Source organism: Dermacentor silvarum, chromosome 2 (genome assembly GCF_013339745.2).
Source record: "Dermacentor silvarum isolate Dsil-2018 chromosome 2, BIME_Dsil_1.4, whole genome shotgun sequence".
NCBI lineage: Eukaryota > Metazoa > Arthropoda > Arachnida > Ixodida > Ixodidae > Dermacentor > Dermacentor silvarum.
In genome coordinates, this window is record NC_051155.1 from 3,878,307 (window position 1) to 3,892,977 (window position 14,671).

Below are 14,671 nucleotides of genomic sequence, written 5' to 3' on the forward strand. Positions count from 1 at the left end.
GTGGTATAAAAATTGAGCGGTTCCCTTAAATCACTTCCGTTGCTGTATCATCTCGTTATGTGGTGAAGCATATTAAGAGTAGAAAGGGTCCCCTGTCATGGGTTCCTTAATTACACACCATGCGCATGCACTGTCTCCAGCCAAAGTACGCGACAGTGTACTGGCAGCCATTCAGAGCCGTTGTCGTCAACATTGTGGCGATCTGAGCCCTTGTTGAGAATTGCGGCAAAAATAAAATAAAATAAAAAACACATTATATTCGTGTCTCGATGTAATGCAACGTTCTGAGGCCAGAAATCTAGAAAAAACAAAATACTTGTATTATATTTGTGCAAGTACAGTATACACGCGCCTATGCACCATTACCGGTTCCAGTCGCAGACCAAGACAACTAGAGAGCAATCTACTTATAATGATATCAAAAAGAACGAGAAATCCGATCATTATAAGCAATCACTGTTATATCTGGACTGCTCTAAAATAAAGCTGCCAAACATATCTTTGTAACTCCGAACCCAAATTTGCCACTTGCGCTAAAAAATAGACGTAAAAACTTGGAGGACGCTTAAGCTTCGCCTTTAAGAGTGGAACGCGATAGCATTCAAATATCCGTGACTGCTTCTCACCCTTCCCGGAAACTACAGCTAATGTAACCGTAATGTTTACCGGGCAACGCTGGCGGTGAATGCTATGCACGAACGCGACCTTTCTGGTAGAAACGCGGCCTCTTGCATGGGCCAATCCCAGAGGTAGTGCACAGCTAAGATAATAGATTATACCATTTTCAGGTTTGTGTTAGTGTTTCGCCCTTTAATTATGACATTTGTCTGTGGGATGTCATTCTCAAAATTCCGAGAAATGTCGAGAATGTAAGACAAGCACCTTTAGTGGTGGAATGGTGTGGCAATATAACCTGCATATACCACGTGTCCGATAGCACGGCGTGGCATATACCTAAATACACACGGAAATTTATCCTAACAATGACGCCGACACCAAATTTTCTGCGTCACAGGGCCCTTAACGCTCTCGCGTTAAAAATGTAGACTGAAAAATAAAACATTTATTTATACTTGTAAATGGCACGTCAAGCGTTAGGCATGCTGGAATGGTCAGAAATCTGCAGAAATCTACGAAATTTTGCGCCAGTTTCAGGTTTACAACCACGGTATGCATCGCGTACAGCTGCTGCGCAAACACTGGTGGCAATCCTTTAGCGTGCCCGAAATCAATGAGCGACTCCCACGCTTTACTGGTCCTAGCTGTGACTGCGATGATTATTAACTTAGAAAAGTGGGCTGCCATACCCGAGACAGGAGTACACATTCTTGAGGTAATTAATTATGGGGTTTAACGTGCCAAAACCATGATCTGATTATGAGGCACGCCGTAGTGGGGGACTCCGGAAATTTGGACCACCTGGGGTTCTTTAACATGCACCTAAATCTAAGTACACGGGTGTTTTTGCATGTACTTAGATTTAGGTAGACACTGAAGTTTTCATGCTACTGCACACACGAACGCTCAATGAAAGAGCATAAATATGCTCGCTATGCTCATGCTGGATAATCAGGCCATTTCTCAGTTGCAGTGATGCTACTGCGGACTTATGATGTGGAGCAATTTTTGGAGCATCAGACATTTCATTTTGGAGCACTTTGGAGCAGGCAATTTGGCATTTTGGAGCAGCTTGGAGCAGCTGATTTTTCACATCCTGAAGTATTTCGAAAAAGCGAGTTGCAATTTACATTCAATAACCTGAATAATTCTTATGTTCTCAGGAGAAGCTTCGTAAACATTTCCATCTATTGCAGATCTCGTGGAGAAAAAAATGCACTTGTGTGCATGCGACACACAAAGACACAAATTGATATTGTTTCGTATATTGCTAGTTTTCCCAGATGTCATCGGTAATATCTAGAAACAAAAATGATGGACACATTGGCGGCACGCAGTTATTATAACCACGTCATGCTGCGCTTCAAACAAGCTACTAGCTGCGTTTCCGGAGTAGATAACGTCCGCCGATGAATCGCCAATTAACCTTGAAGCCGCGAGCCTCGGCAGAAACCGCACTTTGCCGTCGAGCTGCCTTGCTAGGCAGACGCCACGTCGGCGCCGTGCGTGGCACTGCTAAAGTCACTGGAACCTGGAACTTGGAAAGTACCGCAACCGCCGGAGCGAGCGCAGGCAACACTGCGCAGGCAACACTGCGCGGAAAAGATGAGCAGCTCTTCCTAGAGTTTTCTAGGCTTGCTACAGTGAAGAACAGCACGATGGCTGCCGCAGTGGGCCCTGTGAAATCCACAAACAAAACCGCATTTCGTTTAGCTAGATACGATGTAAATTACAAGTACAGTAGCCGACCGATTTTTCGGACTCCAAAAATTCGGACTTATTGGATATTCCGGACTTCATAGATGTACCGGCAGGATTCCCATAGAGCCAATGCATTTTCGCGAGCGATTTTTCGGACAAATCTAGGTGCCAATGTTCGATTTTCCGGACTAAATCGCTCGCTCCGAGCCACGCTACCCGATCGCATCACTCCAATTGCTAGTAGATACAGCGTTCGACCGCTGGCGCCACGCTGCGCCGCTCGTGCGTACCGCGTTTCTAGATGGTTTCTTTCGCCGAGGGCGCTTTGAACGCAATCATATGGTTCACATGAATGCAAGCCTCGGAAGCATTGCTATATGTCCGAGTGGTTACTGCGCTCGCTTCAGGATCATACGCACGCGGGTTCGAATCCCGTCCTGGCTAGAATTTTTTTCTTAATATCACGCTTTTCCTTTTTTTCCCCTCTCTGTTTGCCAGCGCGGTCGTTTGAACCCCGGTGCCACGGCGGCAGCCGTGGTGCCGGGCGCCGACGCGATGCGGCGGTCCTTGGGGTGTTACGGAGCGCAGCGTAGCAACACCCCAAATAAAAAAATACTGCTCCAGTCAGGTAGACTGCTCCCTCCCTGATAGTGAGATTATATTTGGATCATCAAAACAGTGATGCGTTTATAATACCACCGATCCCAACAGCAGGCTAGTCACCACCGACCCAGCGTTTTCTCCGTCAACGCCTCCTCCGTTCGAACGGCGGCGGCTAGAAACATGGTACGCGCGAGCGGCGCAGCGTGGCGCCAGCGGTCGAGCGCTGTATCTACTAGCAACTGGAAATACGCTACCCAATCTTGGAGGCCGCCATGTTGGATTTCTTGGCTTCCAGTGCCCCCCTGTATAGCCTTCAAGATTAGTACACGCACGCTATCCCCTCGTCTCCGAGGCCATGCCCGCTCTTCCTTGGCCGACAAAACGTTCTAAAAAGCTGCACTTGCTTTACTTCTTTTTTTTTTCGTTCGGTCCGTACGCTGTGTGCGGGTGAAAGCTTCCGAGGGTCAGCCAGCAACCGCAATTTATTCGCACACACGCGAGAGAAAAAGGCGGCCAGAGGCGCGTGCGGACTTCGTTCGCTCGCGGGGCACGGGGAGAAGGCGGCGGAGACGGTGGGGAGTTGCATTCAGCTCTTGCGGCTGCCGACGGAGCTGCCGCGCAGGTACCGTATCTTGAAAGCGATCTGCTATGTGGCCGAAGTGTGCGCCCGCGATCTGCGATGGGTACAAAGGGCGTGCGCCGAGTGCCACTAGCTTCGTATGCCCCGTTTTTTTTTCTTGTTTTTTTTCCGACGTTCGCGTTGAAGCGAGAGAATAGACAGCGCGAAGGTCAATATGCCTGCAGTCATCAAGCGAGATGTGTTCATGTAACCTGTGCGTGCGTGACACCGTGCTTATTTAGTTAGTAAGCGCATATTTACAACTTTATATGGCCGATAAAACTAACATCCTTACTTCGTATCACTGCCTATTAATTGGCTATCGTAATCGATGCTCCGCCTTTTGGGCGAAATTGCGACATTTTTCTTAAGCCTCATAATTTTTTTCTCGTGGGGGGGGGAGGGAGTTTTTCGGACTGCTCGATTTTTTCAGTCCCCGCGAAGTCCGGAAAATTGGTCGGCTACTGCACTCGGAAAGTGAAGCATTCAACTGTGCGCCACCTAAATGCAAAGCATCCCGATGCTCGTGTGTCACACAAGAATTTTTTTTTTCGGATGACTAGGTATCAAGCGCTGCCACAAAATCGTTTACACGCGTGGATATTATCACTTTCTAACGTGGCTACTGATTTAACCGCGCACGAAATGTTTCATACAGATCTATTTCTACGAAAATAAACGGTCCCTGACTGCCCTACAAGAAAAGGGATGCTAAAACAGAATTAACCAGGTCATGTTCGTGTTGTTTTATACAACACACGAGAAAATCTATATTTTAATTTTCAACATTGACAGGTCGATCGATTTTTATTGCAATGGTTTTCTCACTACACTTCATTATTTTTGACACAGCCGCCCGTATTCCGTCGCTCTTCGAGCCACATTTTGCTCGGTTCTGCATATTTCTGAACCTCTCCTCGCTTTGTTTACTCAAGGCAAACCGCAGTCTTCAAAGCAAATGCGCGAAGAAGCTTTTCCATCACATTATAGCATTTAGGGAGTTCGATGAAATACCGCAAGGAGCTTCTCAGCTTTGCGATATCAACAAGTTCACCAAGTGGGAGTGAACTTGTCGGTCTTTTTCCGGTGAAGCCAGAGATAGCACGGCGCTTGCTGTCGCTCTTTCCGCTTAACTGGTATCGCGAAAAGCGCTTTCCTGGACTCCCGGCGGTTGCTGCACCCGAACGTGCAGCACCCGGGCATTTCCTTTCGTTTTGTTTTAAGTCTACGAAAGTTACATATACACTAAATTATACAAAATGCAAAATCTGACCTCGTTGATGACTCGTACGCGCGGCGTGTGCGAGCGATGTCTGTCTGCTTATCTCCTCCGGCGCGGCTTAGATCCGCCATCTATAGTGGAAAGTGATCACCTGACGGCAACTGACCAATCGGCGGCGCGGCGGCTAAGAGAAAAGGGCTGCGGTACTTTCCAAGTTCCAGTGACCTTAATTGGGACCTACGCGCTAGAGCTTTCTCGTCTCCTGTTTGCAGCTAAGGTTGCAACTAAGGCTCGCCCTATCGTCACGTTGAACGTTTTAATTCCCCGGTGGTGCAATTGGCGATAGACGCCGTCAAATCCGAGACTGTTTGGCGCAGTTAGGCGCAATTTTCGTCGATTGTATCAGGATGGCGCAGTAAATCCCAATTGGCGCACTTTGGCGCAGTTGGCGCAGGAGTGGAATCATTGCAGTTGCATGGTCAACAAAACAAAGAAAGAAATGCGCGAAAAAGTAATTACTTGCTGAGGAACCGCACAGTGCACCAGTTTTGAGGCCGCTGCTTCTTTTGTAAATAGAAGCTTTGAAATGTCGGCTGAAGCGCAGATAAACATTCTCAGTATCAGAAAAATTGCAATAAATCAGCTATCACCTAAAGTTAAGTATGCCACGCTGGCGAAGCACTTGCACAACACGCGCGCCTGTGCTGTAAGCATGCATCCCTCTAGACTTGGGAGGGGTAACTCGAGCACCCCCTTGGCGGCGACCGCTGGAACGACAAGTGGCGCAGGCAGCTCCATAGAGCGCCGCACATGCTACTAGTGGCCAGTTTGAACACATGATCAAGATGGTGAGTTGTGATTGGCTCCAAGGACCACAAGCGAAGAAACAATGAAAAACATCCGCCATTTTGTCTTGGTCTCTAAAGTGTGACCTAGGATACGCCTGCAGGTCCAACAAAGTTTCGTTCTGTGCATCTAACGGGCGGAAATGCACAAGATGCAAGAAACTTCTGAAAGTGATTTCATCGTCACAGTATACCCAGCAGCTCGCCACTGATGCCGTAACGCCGACAAACGTCAACGCCTTGACTGCTCTGCCGAACCAGACATCTCCCCATGCCAGCTCCGGTTGTCCAAGAATCAGCTGTCGTAACTGAAGAAGTGGATCAAATAAGAACGCGCTCGACAAGATTGCATCTATGCCATCCACGGAGTGAAACATTTGGCGTTTCGATGAAGCTCCGATTGCCGATAATGCGACAGCCACGGTCGCAGAGCCCCCTGCTCCGTACCTTTTCCTCGAACTTGCAGCAGTCAACAGTCTTCTCAGCGTTCTCTCGTGCAATATGAGCAGTGGTTCTGTGAAGCTAGAATAGAGCGATCAGTATTATCAAGTTGCGACAAAACTGACTGGTTTGCGAGAACTGCGATGAAGTAACGTCGGGATGGAGCTTGTGGAGAATGGAAGGCCCCAGAATGTGTATTGGCAATATAGGTTGACCCCTTAAGTTCAGGTGAAAAAAAGAGGAAAGAAAAAAAAGACGACCAAGAATCGCCGAAACGCATTTACCGCTCACTCACATTCGTCGGAAGTAGCAGCACTGTCCTTGGAAGATGACCGTTTGTCGCTGGCCGCCTCCCACAGTCTTCGGAGCCATCGAGTGAGGTGATGATGCAGCACTTCTTGAACGCATTTTGCACCATGGCGTCTGGCAAAAAACACCAGGCCGGGAGCACCAAGCCACCGACAAGGGAGTTCTCTGCAGGCACCCCGGGGTCTTCAGGCAGGCAGAGAGAAGATCCTTTGCTTCTCTAACGTGACGCACCCATGAGCTTCTCTTGAGAGCCTAGCTTCTCATGCAAGCTCCACGGCTTGGCCACCGGCAGAGAGCGTGCACCAAGTTCCCACACAAAGTCCGCGAGTGTGTTCTCAAGCTGCGGATGAACCGCACCACACCCACGAAATGACGTTTTGCATGGGTTGCACTTTCCTTTCTGCGCTCTCCAATACCGCATGCTTTTTCCGAAATGCCAAACTTCCGAAACGTATGCCGCTTTGACATACATGCACACCACACAGACGACTCACGTTCAGCTAAAGACCATTACATAAGATGACGGGGTGACTTTAGCTTGCTTTTTTCATGAAAATATCTCAACTGATATTCCAGTTTATATGATAATCCTTTTCAGGTACTCACAGTGGACAGAAAAAAAAGTGTAAAATGATAGCATAGAGACAAGATGCAGTCGGATTATTCACCTGGCGCCTACTGTTTCAAGCTCTCTTGCAATATATCAGTTGTGAATGGTTTTTGGCTTTTTTCTCAACACCACTAATTTGATGATGATGCCGTATTGGAAATGCAATATCACTGCTCCTACTTATGCTGTCACTGTAATTCTTTTTTTGCCAGCAAGGTGTAGAGAGCAAACATTTTTATAAATGTTTCTTTTTTTTAGTAGTTAGATGTATTTCTGTCTCTTAGATTTGCAATGTTGCCATTTGATATAAAATTGGGTGAGAACACTATCCTTGCTAATTTGCGCTCTTTGTTCTACATCATTTTCGTATGTAAATTTTTATTACGCTATATATAGTTCAGTAAATAGCTTTCATCCAAGCAAGTTATGCAAGAAACAAAATTTTTTTGTAATTCTGGAAAGTTATTCACTATGAATACTTAAAATGTATGCTTAAAATTAGCACACCGAAATAAATAAACTCGGTAAAGTATCTGACAGATAATTTTGACGAATTGACAGATAATTTGAACTGCTCCATTGGCCCCGCAAAGTCCTATGTAAGTGCCGTAAATTCAAACTGCGAAAAAATTGCAGCAAAACGCATCTCACGATGTCTGTGGACAGTAATGTGTTTGGCATTGAATAGATATAACGACCCAACGTACTGCCACCATGGAAACGAATTACGTATGAGGTGCGCACTGCATCCTTTTCCGTGCTTCCCTAAGAGAACCACCTAGCGTCGCCACTGCCAAGTGCGAAATGCATGGCTGCCATGCAAACAATGCCTCTCTCGCACTTCTTTCTGGACATGCTGCATCTTTTATTGGCACTGCCGAGAAGTTTGCCTCCAAGAGCACCAGTGCCGGCGAACCCTCACTTGACGCACACTCAGTGACCCTGAGCATTCATGACAAGCGTTCATTGCAAAGCGACACACACCAGTGCACTTGTGGCACAGCCTGCTAATGAACTCCTGTGACGTGGGTTCGCTCAGCAATTTGAGATGATGACGATTTATTGGCATCCGCTTTGAAACGACGCGGTGACAAATAGTCACCTAGCCTGCTTCAGTTACTTAGGTATGCTATGCAGTGAAAAAGTGAAAGCTCGTTACTACGAACGCCACATTAACAAACTTTTCACAAATCCCCTGCTGACGGCTTACCAGTGGCGCACCGACGGGGGGGGATTCGGGGGTTGTAACCCCCCCCTGAGGCCGAGTTAACCCACCCTTTTGTATAACCCCTTTTCTTTCCTTGCGCCGTTGAGTACTGCAACTAAGATGTAAGAGGCGTAATCGTCGCGAGTACACAAAAAGTGCATTTTTTGACAATTTCCCGTGAAGAAATTGAAATTGGTGCTGTTTAGATGGCATTGGCAAACTGTCAACCCCCCCCTGGCAGAGATCCTGGGTGCGCTACTGCGGCTTACAGTTTCATTGTAAAAATATTTCAGTACTACAGTACTACGAACTTCAAAATACCGAACTTTTCAATATAACGATCGTTATTCAGTTTCCATGTCATATTAACAACGCCTCAGTACTACGAACTAATATTCCAAAATCTGGAATCCTTAGATTTCAGTGTATCCTTTACAGTAGCCGGAACAGTAGGCTAGCAGACGACAAGGCACAAAAAGCGGACGTTGCGGCAAAACCCAAGATGGCGCCGGAGAAAAAAAAGTGCCGACAGGCCCCCCTCATAGTGCGGAGGCAACGCCACATCAGGTTTTGCGAGTGCATGCTCTGCCCAAACAAGTGTCGCCTAGCAACGGCGGCACGTCTGTTCCTTCTTTCACCCTTCTGCGCGCACCTCTTCTTTCCTTCGTGCTTCTTTCTGCAGCTGTACCAGCTACGTGTGCGGAGAAATGTAACCTCGTGGATGCCCCACAGTCGCACTTTCCGGACAGTGTCGTTTACACGCACTTGCACTTTGAAATAGTTGAGGTGTCCACTTCGAGCGAGAAAGTTGCGATGTCCATAGCAAGGAATGTAAAAAACAAACAAACAAACAAAACATTACGCTTTAAAAGCAACATGGAGCTTCTTCATTGTCGGTGGCTTTCTCGGCATCAGCGTCTCTTTTGAATGTGCCACTCTAAATACGGCGGTGCATGGCAGCAGAACCTATGAAGGCCAAGAGCTAACAGCAACTTTTTTGTGGATAGCTCATACGGTGTCAACTGATAAACTGATGGGTTGATGGGCAAAATGATTAATTTTGGGGCTTTCACTATAACGACCTTTCCGAATAACAAATAATTTGCCGCAGTCCCTTGAAGTTCGTTCTATCAAGATTTCCCATGCATTTCGTTCTAGCATTTTTGTATACATCTCCTTGACCTTTTTTCTCTTGTTCAAAACTTTTTTTATCTACCTTGTACTGCTACCTAGTATGCCTGTAAGTCATCTGGTCATATGGATCTCTTCCCTGCTTCTTTTCCCACCAATACTCCGAACGTCTCTTCCTTATCTCGACTGCTGACCGGTTGACGGTTCCGTCCGCTTAAAATCGAAGCGCTTCTGGAAGGTGTACGTTACCTATGGTTCTCACGGGGTGAATCCCTTCACATTCTATTAGGATGTGCTGAGTGGTCTCTGGATTTTTGCTGCAGCATACACATCCCTCATCTAGTTCCGAATATTTGCTCCAGTATGTTTTTGTCCTTAGGCAACTGGCTCAAGCCTCAAATAACAAGGCAATGCCCTTTGCGTTATTATACAGATTTTCCCTTCTAATTCTTGTAAACATCCATGGTCTTTTTTGTTTCCATTCTCTGCCTCCAAGTCACTGTCTCTGTTTCTCAGTTTCTTTCTGATGACTCCTGGTTGTCTATTTACACTCTCAATTACCCTGTACTTGGTTGCCAACTTTCCCGACTTCTTCCTCCATTCTGTGTCCACAATTTTCAGGTACAGATACTTGCACACTTTAGCCGCTCACTTATTTTCATCCATGTTTTCATCCAGAAGTGCCGAGTAAACTAATTTTGCTCGGCACTTCTCTGACTTGAAAAGAGGCCCAACCCATGTCACCCTGTACTGCCTCATTTGTGGTTTTACTGTGGGCTCGCAAAGCCAACCAGCCTACCAATCCTTGATTAACTTCTAACCCCGACAAGATATACAATTTTAAGCATAAATGTCATTTGCAAAGGTTAGCCCTGGCACCATTACTCCTTTCCAGACTCCACCTCATATTTGTTGCGTTTCATCATTGCTGCATTCCACTTGCCCTTTATTTTCAGATTACCTTGCTGGGTGCTCGAGTAAGTCTTTGCTTCATTTATGTACAGACTGCTTTCCAGCTGTCTTTCCAGACTCGCTTTCCAGACTCGCACATTACCAGTGGCACATACCCAGCCAAGTTAGCATCTGACAGGGGTGAAACTGATAGTTTGTCTTGGAGCAACTAAAATACCATTTCAGAAGAGATCGAAGGGGCATATCAGGCTTTATTTTGCATTAGAGGAGCATGCATCATATCTTAAAATGTTCAACCTGATAACATTGTTACGAAAAGAGGCTCAATCGCCTTGCACCATTTGATGCACATAAGGAACACTGGTGTGCTAGGCACTGGACAGATTTTAATGAAATTTGTTGCATTTGTGAAAGAAAGTTAAATTCCAGTTACTGTTGGAAGCGGAATTTTGGCTTTATGCCTGAATTTTTTCAAAGGAATTTTCAAAAAAATTGGGAAGGTCGAAAAAAGAAATACCATAAAATTCCGAGCAAGCGCCCCCCCTGGAGCAAGTCGAAATTACCGGCAAAGTTAGGGGGGGCGCCATCCCGGAACGGCACCAAAATTCAAGATGGCCACGACAAAATTTTCCCGCAAAAAAAAAGCGCAGTGGGAATAGCATTAAAATTTTATTCAACATGAACTTTATTAAGCCAAAGATTTGTTAGTGGTGTTTATCACTCTCAAAACCACCGTTACTCAAAACCACCGAGAGAACTACAGAAAGAGCGCATCGACGCTGCACCGGCGCGTTGCCGCGACCGGCGACACGAACATTGGTTATTGGTTATGCAGCTTCTATTCCAGGCAAAATTATATCCGCTATAGAGTAAAGTGACGCGTAATGTTCACTTTATTAAAAACCATATGTCCACGGTGAAACGTTTAGCGCTAATGAGAGTTCCGATACAAGTGAAGCTCAGCTGCAGTGCATGGCTACCGACAGCGGACAGCGAACCGCGGCTCGGCCATGCTCGCATCGCAGCTAGTGGCGCCGCAAATATCAGCATGTTTACTTCATCGTGTGAAATTATTGCGAGGAGAGGGTAAAGCGGCAACGACGGTAACAAAAAATTGCTGCTTGGGAGCGTCAGCGGTTCGTGCTGAAGCGTCGTCTGCTACAGATTCGAAGTGAACTGAAAAAGGCCTAGCGACGATATCGGTGGCGAGTGATTAGCAGCGGTGAAGCTGCCGGCGATGCCAGAGCGTAGCCGCGACCACTCCTCTGTCGCCGAATGGTCATGTCGCTGTGCCGCAGGGAACTCCTTTGTGCCGTGCGAGAGGCAGATCTCGCCGTCGGCCGGCGGTCCGTGAACTACAGACCGCCAGCCGCAGTTCGCCCCGATGCACTCGTGTGCCCACTCCCCGGGTACGACCATGATTTGATGAAATGGCTCATTGGGGCGCCCCGATGCGCACCGGTGCAATTTGCCAAATTTGCTATTATTTTCGTGGACTGGATGTGGCAGGCCAGTGTTGGTGCGGAGCGGGAGGGGGGGGGGGGGGGGGGGCGTGCTTTTCCGGAACGGCGCGGAAATTTGAAATTAGCAGTGAAGTTAGGGGGGGCTCTTGCACGGGTGGGGGCGCTTGCTCGGAATTTTACGGTAAATAGAAGCACGACGTTTACAAATTTGTAGCTCTGCACCATGACAGATATCGCAGTTCTGTAAGCTGCATCCGTTAGAACATCCAAAGCGGAAAAATTTTATTTATCAATTTATATCTTACGTGAACTTGTACATTGTTTACAAGGGTTTCGCAAAAGTCACACACATAACGGTACAATGCAGAGCAGTGTACATATTAAACATAAATTATGTCTGCTTTAGATGTACTATGAGATTCAATTTACGGAATTGTGATATCGTTTTTCATGGCCAATTTACAAAGTTGTAAGCTATACAGTTTCGTTTTCTTAAAAGTTGCGATGTTCAACAATTTTTATAAAAAGATCTATGGCCTAAATCAAAAATCTGCTTCCACCAGTCACTAGATTTGAACTTTATCTTTTGTATGCAACAAATCTCATCAAATTTTTTGCAGTGGTTGCCGAAAAAAACTATTTCTCCTTTCCCATGTATTTAGATAGGAGTCCACGAGCTAAAGCTTCCTCTGAAACCCTAGAATGCCGTAACTCTTACACGTGCGCTCTACAAACTGAGCCGCAACACCTGTTTATACCACTTCACAATCGTGACAAAGGCAAGTAATGAAAACGTGCGAGCACGGAGAAAAGGCTAAAGGCCTACCGCTCGCTTCCGACCACTTCTGACGCCGCACAGCTGACTACACGCTAGCTGGTGCGCTCAAAACGACCCTTACACTTTGGCAATTGTATGCTTAGTTGCCCATTATACGAAATACCAAGAGAATAGTATTAATTTTTGGCCACTTCTCGGTCCTTGATCTTCCCGGCTCACAATGATAGTGGCCGCCAACTTCACCAACCACCGCATTAGGGTAACCGCTTCTGAAAAAAAAAATGCTTAATCCTTGCACTCGGCCGCGCAACGCTTGAAACAGCGAAGCTGGGCGACCATAGCCCAGCATTTTCTGGAAGTGTGTGCAAACTTTTCTTCTTATTACTCGTGATGATGATAATTTCTTTCCGCATGTCTCGGACTTACGAACGTCACTACGCATTGGATAGCGCAGCTTGCAACACTGACAGCGCGTTCCAATGCCGACACCACGTTCCAGAAGACCCGCTCCGTGAATGCGGCTCTCTCTCTCGCTCACTCGCTCTCATAGCGCGCAAAACCTCTTCACCTCGCAGAGCACGAGCGTACGAATGTGCCAGCTGTGGACGAACACGACGACGGTCGAACGCAATCATATGGTTCGCATAAATGCATGTTCTGCAAGTGTAGCTGTATAGCCTAGTGGTTACGACGCTCGGTTTGGGACCGGGGGTACACTGGTTCGAATCCCACCTCAGCAAGAAAGCTTATTTTATTTTCTTTCTTGGTAGTTTCTTGATACGCACCACAAATTACGGCTGGGTTAAACAGCTTTGCTCTTGAAAATTGCTACAGCCAAATTGTAGCCAGAATTGGAACTAGTCAGCAAAAGACGAGCTTGCCTAGTACTGAAACCGAAACTAGCCAAAGTGGCCGGCCTTATTTGTAGCAAAATTTCCTGTATGGCGCAGTGCAGCGCAGGGCTTTAGTTTTGGTGCAATTGGCGGGCGATGGAGCAGAATGGCGCAGGAAAGTTCAAATGAAGCAGGATGGTGCACATGGAGCAGGAATTCCACCATAATAGTACGCAGGAGCCCTCGGTGCTCTCCACGATTGGGTGCGCAGGAGTACGGCGTGTGTCAAGCCAGCATCCTTCTCGGCTCACCCTCGCACGTATCCCTTGCACCCACAGAAAACGGCGCAAGAGGCACAATCTTATTGCACTTGCAATTTGTACAAAACCTAAGCTTCTTTAGGCACATGTCGCGCGCTCATGCAAGAAAGATAAGACTTTTTCAATGCGAGCTCCTTGACGGTTTTCGCTTTGCACGCTGTACCACACCATCGATTGGGCACTATACTAGGGGCTCCCCTTAGTTGGAACACCGTTTTATTCAAGTAAATTTCCACTCCCTTTGGGGTTTGATTTAACGAGATGCCACTGTACTTGTGCATTGCACGATTGTGCCGCATGTTTTTTAGTTGCTTTCTGTGCATTGTCCTTTCTGCACACACACTACCACAGTGCCACTGTCTAAAATGCCTGCATTGGTGCACAAACTTGTAGCAACCTCAAAATTGAATTCCTTTACACAGTTAAAACAGTCTGTGCGCAACGAGCAGCCAAGGCAGAGGATAAAGTCGAATTTGCTGAACAATTTCGCAAGCCCATTATAGTATTTTATTTTCCCAAATGGGAACGGAGTGAAGTTCGACACCCGGACACAGACCCCACACTCACCTCCTCATGATTGCTGGCAGGGGGCGGCTCCTGGTCACCCCCACCACTGCCCTGCTGCTGCTGCTGGGGGTTCCCTCGGGCAGTCATGGCTGGGGGGGGTCCATCCAGCCTCTGCATAGGGGCCAATTATGCTCTACACGCCTGTTCAATCACATTTCACCACTTGACGCATATTCAGGTGCCCTGCAACCATCTGCACAGTATTTGCTTCATTTGTATGATACATGCAACTAACATTTTGCCCAAATACTCTAGAGGATACTGAATTGCAGCGCTCCCGTGGACACATCCTCCAACTACTCCAAATGAAGCAGCCAACTGTGTTGCTGTTTATCTGTCTTGCTTGTGATGCACTGCTGCAAGGTGTTGACTTTGGTGCCTGAGCATTGTCCAGCCGTCTTGCAGGCTAGCTGCGGCAGAAAACAGCCGAACGAGGGCAGTATAAGCAAAGCTCTTGTGCATCGGTGTCGCATCAAATCACTTGCAGATGCT

At 47.0% G+C, this 14,671-nt stretch overlaps 1 protein-coding gene across 1 annotated transcript in view; it reads right to left on the minus strand.

Moving 5' to 3' along the window:
- LOC119441288 (probable ubiquitin carboxyl-terminal hydrolase FAF-X) overlaps window positions 1-14,313 on the minus strand; it is a 540,581-nt gene extending 526,268 nt beyond the window's left edge. Inside the window, 1 exon segment of the mRNA XM_049661116.1 lies at window positions 14,180-14,313. Coding sequence (XP_049517073.1) covers window positions 14,180-14,296 — 117 coding nt within the window. The 5' untranslated portion in view covers window positions 14,297-14,313.
- Window positions 14,314-14,671: the final 358 nt, after the last annotated feature.